The sequence below is a fragment of the Passer domesticus genome, chromosome Z (genome assembly GCF_036417665.1).
Source record: "Passer domesticus isolate bPasDom1 chromosome Z, bPasDom1.hap1, whole genome shotgun sequence".
NCBI lineage: Eukaryota > Metazoa > Chordata > Aves > Passeriformes > Passeridae > Passer > Passer domesticus.
The window spans coordinates 12,443,679-12,454,479 of record NC_087512.1 but is presented as its reverse complement, the minus strand read 5'-3'; the positions used below and the strand labels follow the sequence as shown (position 1 = coordinate 12,454,479).

At 37.2% G+C, this 10,801-nt stretch overlaps 1 protein-coding gene across 5 annotated transcripts in view; it reads right to left on the bottom strand.

Moving 5' to 3' along the window:
• Positions 1-202: 202 nt before the first annotated feature.
• The window catches only part of WDR70 (WD repeat domain 70), a 127,963-nt gene continuing 117,364 nt past the window's right edge, over positions 203-10,801 (bottom strand). For all 5 annotated transcript variants that reach the window (XM_064405728.1, XM_064405729.1, XM_064405732.1 and 2 more), the window contains exons 16-18: positions 8,800-8,916; positions 8,302-8,464; positions 203-685 (exon numbers count right to left, since the gene is read on the bottom strand). In XM_064405728.1, the coding sequence (XP_064261798.1) occupies positions 601-685; positions 8,302-8,464; positions 8,800-8,916 (365 nt within the window). In that variant the 3' untranslated portion in view covers positions 203-600. The remainder of the gene's footprint in view (positions 686-8,301; positions 8,465-8,799; positions 8,917-10,801) is intronic.

Sequence of the window (10,801 nt, the reverse complement as noted above, 5' to 3'; positions counted from 1 at the left end):
CATACTGAAAAGGAACATCATGCAAAGAAGTACAGGCACTAGAAAACATGTTTTCTAAGATTCACAGAGTGTGAACTGAATTGTAACTCATGTGAGCAAACAAATCAACTAAATTTGAATATTACACAATAACTAATCTAAACTTTGTTGCACTTTTAAAGCAGTAATCTGTTAGCTCTTAACTGGAAAAAATAAAAAGGAGTCTGAGAAATTGTACTATTTTATTTGGACATTTAAATTCATTGAACATTGTCATGACATGGCATCTGTAAAGTTGGCAGTAATGAAAAAAACCCAACATTTGGCAATATAACGAATTCACTATTTATAAAGAAATAATTTTCACTTATATTTCCATAAATCACAAAGCTAAGTAACTGACATACAGGAGTTATTTGCACAATATAAGTAATTCCTTATTACAAAATTCAGATGTGGGATTAAGTCAGTGTAATTCAACAATCCCTTTTTATACTGCAGCAAGTTTTATAAATTGAAGTAATACTTGCTTTCAAATTCTGACCCACTATCCCCAATGAAGAAAGAAATGTTTCATCTTGTTTCAAATGCTCCGAAATGATTCTTTAAACAAATTACTTTTCAAATTTTCCGTTTTTTCCACTCTGGCTTGTCTGTTTCATCATCTTCTGGTTCCACTTCTGCAAAAACTGTTTTTGGCTGCGTTCTATAAAACATTAAAAAGATTAAAATAGTGGTCAGACTACAGTACTTATTAGAAACTGTATTTGACAGGCACTAGACACCAACAAAATAGATACATATAGAGACTTTAAAAAAATAGCATCCTAGACTTGACCATTTTTTATTTTTGACAATAACCTATCAAGTAACCTTCTCAGAACTGAAGAAATCTGCAGCTCACAGACAAACAAGCACAACAAACACACATGTCCTGCAAGTATTATTTCCTCCTTAGTTTACAATCACTATCTGTATACTCCATTAATAAAATTAAGACAGAAGTGAGGAGCAAATACATTTAATTCCATGCTCAAAAAGCAGAGCCACTGGCCTTGTCATTCCATGACTTTTTGAAAAGAAACTTCCATTTCGATACACTGCAGAACAACAACAGCCAGTAAGTGAAAACAGAACAGCTAAGCCAGGTTTCTGGCTAAGCCCATGCATGAAAAAACAGCTTCTTCCCCAGAGACTTTATCTAACACTACTGTAACATAAAAAAATACAATGATCTTCATATGAGAACGCAGTGTATCTGACAGTTAAGCTTGATGGTATCAATTCCTCCACTCTTTGTTTGAACTTTAAATACCACTTAAACTTTACAAAAGTAATTACTGTTCACTTTCTAAATCAACACAGTATCAAGTAGCAATTCAATAAATTGTTTGGACATTCAGTTCCCTTGTTTTACACTTGAACAACTGCATGGTCCCCTTTTACAACTTAACTCTCAGCACAGTCACTGCAGAGCTGAAATGATCAGATTTCTGATGCTGGTTGTGCTCAACTTCTCAACATGACAAAGTATAAAATGCACCCAAGGCAGTCATCATCTCATTATTATATTAACTCATGTTTTTGTATCAGTCTAAGGATGTGAAGTGTTACTGTTATAATAACTGTTATTTGGCAAGCTCTACAAAATGCACAAACCTCACCAAAATTGTGCCTGCCTTACATAGCACAATAGGCAAAATCCCCTATTGCCTCTGACTTCAAAGAGTAATAGCAAGCCATCAGTTCTTATAGAGAAGGATTCTCCACTTGTTAAATATGTGACACAAATAGGCTCAAAATCACCAACACTAGTCAAAGACAACTCCCCTTACATGCACAATCCTTCTATTGCCCTGCCTGCCCCTCCACCCTCCAAGCTTGCCATGGAGGAAGGGGTCATGCTGATAATTCCAGAGGTGGCCCTACTGAAGAACTCCGACTGGTACGTGCTCCCTGGGTGCAGGCTGCAGCAGACCTTGCGCCCAGATGAGGACCTATACTGTGGAAGTTACATGAGTCCTACTGCCCATGGAAAGCGTAAATGAGATTTAAAAATATTTTCCAGTTTTAAATTTTCATTATAAAATACTTATATAAACGCTACTTAACCCATTGCTGAATAAAGAAGTTAGTGAGGAAAAAACAGGAAAAAGAAAATCAACATTGAATCTAAAACAGACACCAGGGATGAAGGCCTTATTGGCTGAAATACTGGATTTTGCTAGCTGCTGAAAAAGAAGAATGTATGGAATCTTCTCTTTTTTTCCAACAAAGATATACTGACAAAGGTTTATTTAGCCCATTTTAGCAATGTACTCTCCTTTCACCACAATAGATGAAAAGCATCTAAATGTCCTCTAGGATGACCTCTGTACTAAGAGTTTCATTATTAAAGCACAACTAATCAAGTGGAAGCCCATAATTTCTGACTACAAACCTGCAACTGTCATAATTCAGATAAACATTTCCGAGTGAGGAATGAATAAATTTGTGAAACAAGCAACAAAACCTAAGTTTTCTCCAGGATATGAGTGGCACTGAAGAAAGGCACAGACTTCAGAAAAGGTCTATGTAATACAGGAAAGCTGAGGTAGGGGAAGGAGGAGAAAAAAAGAAAAAAAAAAAAGAGAAGCTGTGCCATAATCTAGCAGTATTCAGCTAAAGCAAAAATATGCAGAGGAAGTCAAGCCTGCTTGCTACCTTACTTTTTAAAATTACCATGAAATAGCTATAGTCTCAGCTGAAATATAAACTGTTCCACCTCCACAAGGTACATAGTTGTAACTGAGACATCTAGGGTGATTCATATGCCTGACCACTTTAAAACGCTGTTTTTGTTATTGCTTTATTAGCAGTGATCATTTAATCTAATTTAAACACCATTTCTTCTGCTTAGTTACTGCAGTAAATGTAGGAGTTTGGTGTATGATTACAAAAATTCTTACAAAACTTATCAAAGCAAGTTTTCTTGTATTAAGTATCCTTGTTTCTGAGGGCTGTGTTCTTGTTCCCCATCAAATTTCTCAGTTTCATTTATCCTTGACTTTGGGGGTTGATTTCAGTTTTTTAGGGATCTATTTGGCAGATCCCATGGCAGAATACTATGGAGGGCAAAGGGGTCCAAGGAAAGCTGGTTGATATCTGAGGCAATCTCCTCAAAACAGATCACATTTCATCTGCAGAAACTACAGCCTGGCAGTAGACTGGCATGGATGCATATGGATCTGACTGCGATAAACCACAAACTCCAAAAGGGAAGAACACAAAGGAGACAAGGAAACCCTCAGCTAAGAGGAACAGAGGCATTACATGAACACAGAGATTGGGAGACCCAAAGCTTAGATGGAACTGAAACAGAAAAGAAATGTGAGGCAAGAACAAAGGATTTCTACAGCTACACTGACAGCCAAAGGAATGGGAAGGAAAATGTGCTTTATTGAACAGGTAAACCACTTATATAGCCAATGGAAAAGGTCAAGATACTCGGCACTTTTTTTGGCTCCATCTTCCCTGAAAAGGTCTATCCTCAGGCCTGCAAGCACTCCTAGACTATAGCAGAGTCTTTGGTAGGGACTGAGACATTTCCAACAGGAAGAGGAAGACAGAGTTTGTATCTCATTGGACATGTAAAAATCCATATCACATGGGTGGATCCAGAGGTGCTGAGGGAACTGGCCTATGTCATTGTAAGGGCACTCTGTCATCACTGAGATGATATGGTGACTAGGAGAGGGTCTCAATGGCTAGAGAAAGTAATTACCATCTTTGTGAGGGGCAAAAGGAGGCCCTGGGGAATTACACACCACAATTTGCAGGAAAGCTATGTAATGAATCCCAGTGGAAGGCATTTCCAGATATATGAAGGACATGAAGGTGGTGGGGAACAGCCAGCATGGACTTAGCAAGGGCATACTGTGCCTGGCAACCAAATTGTGAGAACAGGCTGCCCAGACAGGTATGGGCATTTCCATCCTTGAGGATATTTAACCTTAGTTGAGCAAACTCCAGAACAACCCAAGTATAACTGGATCTGAGCAGTGAACACACTTTAAGCAGGAGCTTGGACTAGATGACTTCAGGCACTCCCTTCCTACCTAACTTTTTTTCTGTGATCCTGTGTTTCCACATGACTGTCAGCTGAAACCAGTATCTAATACACTGAAAAATGCATTCCTATTGTGGGTTATGGCAACAGGCTGCAAACAAAAGTGGGAAAACAAACTAGCATGATTTATTTATACTATGTACTTCTCTTTACTTCAGTGGTTTTCAATATATTCAGACATGCAGACCTCTAGAAAACTTCCAGGGGCCATGAAGACTGCTTTAGTGTCACCATAATCCCTCTGGTTATGGGTTGTTTTTCTTAAGTGCTTTTCAGGGATCCAGTAAAAGTAGCTCATTGACATGTGAGGATCACAGACTAGCAGATAAATAATACTGCAGCAGCACAACCAGCTGGAGATGACAACTGCATATCACAACATGTGACTCATGTCAAAGTAACTTCTGAAATTTGTGTTTATATTGCACTGAAACAAAGAAAAAAAGATTTCCAAGCATGCATGGAAACCAGAATAATGTCATAAAGGTCACTTCCACATGGAAAAGTTAAGGTTTTTAGCACCAGAAGCCTTTTTTGTTCTTTATGCCAACAACCAGCTTGACTCTTTTCTAAATCTCAGGGGCTTCCCTCTCAAAATTACCAATTTACAAAATAATATTTAGGATAAATATAACAATGCATGCCAACAAGACTGCTATTACAAGACATTCTGCTTAGTCCTGATTTTTCATCTAACAATACTCAAGTCATTACATGACTAACACTTCACAGACTGGGACTGCCCTTGAGAAAAAGTTCAGTGAGCACAACACAGCTACAGACTCTTGCTTCAAGTAATTCCCTTTTGACAGTGACAAGTGACAAGCAGCAATGAGAAAGACTGCAAAACAGGGGTAACATCAGTGAAATGAAAGGTATTTTCACTAGCTCCAGTTTACCTTGTTGAGGAAGGAAATTTCACCCTCACTTTCTCTCTGGTACAGAAGAAAGCTGCATCTGATTAGGCACTGAGCTACAATGCTTAGTAATTCCTGCTGATTCTTCAGAGGGACATCTGAAGTCATTATAGTATATCTGTACAGCTGTGTTCAAACAAACAGCTCACAAAGAATGTAATTTTCAAACATTTACAACTGATGCCTCAAGTTCCTTTCCTGTAGTTCTTTACTTGAAATCTTCAATCTGTCCTTCCTTTCCTTTCACTCCACTGGAATGGCTCTTGCCAAGGACTCTAACAAGCCTTTTCCTGAGAAATCTCAAGATCTTTTCCTTATCCTCATTCATTATAACTTTTCTGCTGTGTTGATCACATCTTATTTGACACTTTATTCACATTGGGTTTCTGTGACATGTCATCTCCTGATTCAGCATGTACTTCTTATCACCTCCAGTATCCTTTTCAGCAGCATCTGTTTTTCACCCATTCTTTTGCCTCTTACGTACTTCCCCCTCCTTTTTGGCTCAAATGTCAGGAGGAACAGAAAGGTCAAGCTAATGATAACAAGCTTAAAAAATTTTTCAAGTGATAAATAATACAAATGAATATTCAGCTTCAAGAGTAAATCATGCATCTTTAACTCCAGAAAAAAAAAGATATATTTTTACATAGAATGCGCAAACTAACAGAAGCCATGCATTTCTTAGAAAATTTACTGAAGTGAAAATCATAGAATCATAGAATGGTTTGGGTTGGAAGGGACCTTGAAGATCATCCATTTCTAACTCCCCTGCCATGGGCAGGGACACCTTCCACCAGACCAGGCCTCTCAGAGTCCCATCCAGCCTGGCCTTGAACACTTCCAGGGATGGTGCATTCACAACTTCTCTGGGCAACTTGTTCTATGCCTCACTACACTCTGATTAAAGAATTTCTCTGTAACACCTAATATAAATCTCTCTTTTTTTAGTTTAAAACCATTTCCCTTTGTCCAGTCACTACTCCCCCATGCACAAAAGTCACTCTCCCTCATATACAATTGAAAAAGCATTAAATCTGTTAACTGATTGAGAATGATGTATGGATCAGGAACAGACAAATCAATCCAGTTATCATATTCCAAGTTATAAAAACTGATTAACCAGAAAAGAACATTCTTAATCTTCTCAATCTAAAATTATTTAATAACTATCCCTGGAGAAAACGAAGTAACTATAGTTTCCTTACACATTTTCAGAAGAAGAAGAGTGAAAACTTTATGTGCATAGACAGCACAAAACCAAAACCTTGTCAAACAAAAGATATATCAAGTGGATAGTTTTATACCATGTTTAAGTAAGAATTTACTACAAGAAAGGTGGAAAAACTGGTAGCAGAAGAATAAAGTAGTAAAAGAATAAACACTATTTAAAAAATGAAACATACTGGCTGTATGGTTTTTAGGTCTTAAGACAGTATATGATTTTCAAAATGTATCAGAATATCACCATTCTTAAATCTATAGTGTAACTTATGCTATAGCTAAAGCACCTGTCCTGTATACAAACCAGTACTGCATAATAATTTGGATCTATTACTTGTAATTTGCATATTTTATTAAATATAAGTTTTAATTACATCTGTAAAATGCATTTTATGTATAGGTTAAATATCCATGCTTCATAAAATCAGATGTAGGATATAATTATAATAGCATATATTATTGTATTATATATATTATATTATAATAGCACAGCTTTATGTGGCTGTTAATAAAGTCCTGAATTTCTGAAAACTAAGAACACAAAACAATCAAGTTTCTGCATTTCATTGTATTATTATTATGTTGTTGTTGTTGTGTTGTTATTGTTGTTGATCATGTTATTATTGTTTGGGAGTTTTTTAATGCTTTTTGCAGAGAGTGCATCTGAAATTGAAGCTTTTAAAGCAAGGATGATGGCTTGAGGCTCTCATCCGCCATGAGATTTATCGCTGACAAAGCCATCAAGGCAGTGTGCTGCTGGCTGCAGTCCAATTCCCCCACATACACAGGACCGTCTGGTGTGTAAGTTAATAGCAGTCTGGACTTGCATCCTGCCCACTTCTCAGCCAGCTCTCCTCTTCCCCTGCAGCCACATCTTTAACAAGGCACTGTAATGAGATCTGGCCACCTGACACAGTAAGCCTTCTCTAACACAGCTTTGTTTTAAAACTTTCATGTCTACTACACTGCAGGTGTTGGGGATGAAACTTAATATACAATCAATGACGTTAGTAAGCCAAAAATATGCTGACATATCTATCTACCTGATGGAATGTGTGCTTGTATTTGAGGATGGATTCCTCAAATAAAACCAGATGCCTACACATACTGAATATATTTCCTCTCTTGCAATCAAACAATTAAAAATAAATATTTAACACATTCATTACAACAAAAAAAATTGCTACGGAATTAGGCTTTGAAATATTCCATCTTCGGTACCAAGAGTGATACTCCATAATGCATTGGTTTGATGTATAACACCAAATGCCCTACTAATCAATTACTACTGTACCATACTTATTAAATTACCTGCTCAAAGCCAGGCTGGGTCACTGACACTCTCAAGCTGCTTTTGAGCTGCTATTTAGTTATCTTTGTGAACACGTGGGTCAAGTCACCAAACAAATATCATCATCTGAAAGCTGTGATTCTGTGTGTTTATCAAGGTTTTACCACAAAAATCTTGATAAGGCTCCTTAACTTAGGTAACACCTGAAAACTTATTTCTTTGTGTTGAATTTTTAGTGGGAGATTTTACCAGCTTTTAATTGTTATCAGTGGCAATTTTTAATACTGCTGCACCTTTAAAACCAAGTGAATTAGGCAGTTACTTGGGTCCTCATGCAGGAAAAATTTAGATAGAAACTTATGACAGTTGAGAAATCATCCTGTCATAACATCATATAAATATTTTAAAGGTTTAATCTAAGAATCAGTCAGAACTAGAGGGTGTGTTAAAATATCATCTCAATACACCAATGGGACAGTACCCTATTAAAAGGTACACTGCAGTTTAAGACACCGAATTGGAGAAGATTCTAAGCTCAAATCAACTTTGAAGGCTTTAAAATAACTTCTAGCACTGGCAGGTTACATTTTAGTAGTGGAAATATGAAATTTCAGCAATTTAACCTCCTGGAAACTCGTATCTTTATAAAAGAGTATATTCTTGGTTTACAAATTTGTGGCAGCAATCCAAAAAAGGCAAAGTATAGCATTAGAAACATCTATTTTAATTAAACTCCTACTGGCCCACAGAAATATTGCTTGTATTCTTAGTTGTTTCCTTACTTAGCATATGCTGGAGCCACCCAGTATGGATTTTCCTCTGCTTCCTTCGCATGACGTAAAATGGCCTCTCGAGGATTGCTGTCATCTGTCTTGTCCAAGGCAATATTCTTGACTATATATGATGACAGGGTGACCCCGTGAGTCCCAACACGGCCACCACGACCTGTGGCATGAAGAGAAAAATAATTTTAAAAAGAGCCTGCAATGGTAATCTGATACAACAAAGAGGTTATTGAATGCTATAGGAAGGGCTTAACTTAGAGCTGCATTCACATGGGTGTTTTACTGACTATGTGACTCAAAGTAAGCCATCGTAATTACTAATTTTTTGCAGGCAAGCACTCCAGTGAGACATCAATGTCTTAAAGTGCTGGACACTGCCCATACAACTACAGACTAGAGTCAACACCCAAAAAATGCAAATCCAAATGAGTGTAGAACCAAAGCATGATGGCCCTTTTGGCATACAAGAGTTCAAAATGATTATGCCTAGATTACCTGCTCCTGCTACTGGAGGTTCAGGTTTGTGAGACTTCATGGGGTCCAATCTATCTTTCTCCAGCTGTTTCCTCGTGCTTCGTTGTCGTGGTTCACGGAACATTGGAAGTGCATGGGCTGAAGGGTCAGAGTTTGGACAAAATGAAATGTTAGAAATTCCTTTTTCTTTTTAACATTTTAAATACAAAGAGTTGGATTCTTTCTTGCAAGGGAAGAGGTGTCAGGAGCAGGCTCCCATTAGTCCCATATCCAAACAGTGGTTTAATGAGTTGTATTTTCAGGCATTTCTTTCTGCTGAATTTTTCACAGATGAAAACAGTCAGATATCAGGGCTCCTGCAGGCAGGAACCTTTCATCTGAATTACTGTTTGTAGTTTATGCATATTTAATTCATACCTCTGTCAACATCAGCATTGTGACCAATCACCTACTCTTTTCTAAACTTCCCATCTTTTTTCAGCTTTCTCATATTCTAAGAGCATGACAAGGAGCTTGATACATTTTTGGATATGACAAAGAATGGAGCAGAAACCCCTCAATGATTCCAAATGCAATTTTATGCACATGAAGTCACAATCATATTCTTTCTTAAATAATAAGATTAATCACCACTGGAAAAAATATCATAACTGTGAAAGTCTAGCTAAATTGTCAGGATTTAGAACTTCTATTCCCTCATAGAAGTGTTATCTTCAGTCACAGTAATGGCTTTGATCGACTCAGACAAGAGAGTCATTTGTCAGCAACAGAGTAACACCATGTTAATGGGCATGGCTTTCTTGCAGAAAGGCTTAGATCTCACACACAGGTGTGCTCATTGCTGCTGTATCCCAAAACCTGAGAAACTGTGCAGCGGTCAAATGATCCAATAAAGACAAAAAATAACCAAACAAATCTTAAATTTAGGAGCATCATCTCTATATTGAATAAAAAAAACCCATCAGGGAGCATTCGGGCACTTATCAGCTTGAGTTTTCAGCTTATTTCTGTATTCAGTTTATTAGACTGAATGAAGTCACAGTCTGGTGACACACAGCAGATCTTTGGAAAAAAATGTTTAAGTGTTATTTTTGCATATTTCATTAAGTATTAAATGCCAGGGACAATTTTCTGGCAGACACTAATCTTGATCAGTTTCCACAGAGCATCTGAGGTGACTAATGCACAAATCCAAGCCTTTGCCATTTGTGGAGTCAAGGTTGTCTAAGGGAAAAGCATGCTGTGTATTCCTGTGTTTTAAAAGTGACACTTAATCCCTTAAAACAACATTCCTGAATTTTAAGTAGCCATTACAGGCAATTCTGATATTAAAGAGCAACAAGAAATCTGATCTGAAAAAACAACAACAAAAAAAAACTAAAATAAAAAAGAGGGGGGGGGGGAAAAAGGAGAAGAAAAAAGGGGTCAGTTCACTTTGCAAAAGCACTTCAGAGATCTTCAGGTCTTCCCCATTCTATCTGTAAATTTAAAAGACATCTAACCTCTGAAAAGTTTCCAAAATATGAAAAAAAAAAATTTGCTAAGCAAATCCTTACAACACATTTTTGTCCATTGATGTGTATGGAAAAATCTTTGTTTAGTTTCAAAATTATGTGCAAGAAACAGCTAATCAGCTAGAATTCGGTGATAAAATCCCAAAAAATTTGCATAACTGGGACCTATATCTTTCAATGACATTTATAAATGCCATTGAACGCTCAAGTTCCATTGCATTTTAAGCAAAATTTGCTTTAAAAGATCACTGAAGTTCTTTAGAATATAAACACTTATGACAGTGCACACAAAGCATTACAGTGAAGCATGTTGTAAGGATGGATTAAGAGCACCCAATGAGGATGAATACCCCTGATCTTTGGTTTAAGCTCCCAAAAACTGGAGCTGGACATCTGCAGCAGTAAGGTAGGCTGGAGACAGCTGCGGCTGGAAAGTGGCCAAGATGGGAACCCAGAACCAAAGTGCCTTGATATGTGTCTAGTTACCAAGACTGCCCAAACTTCCTCAT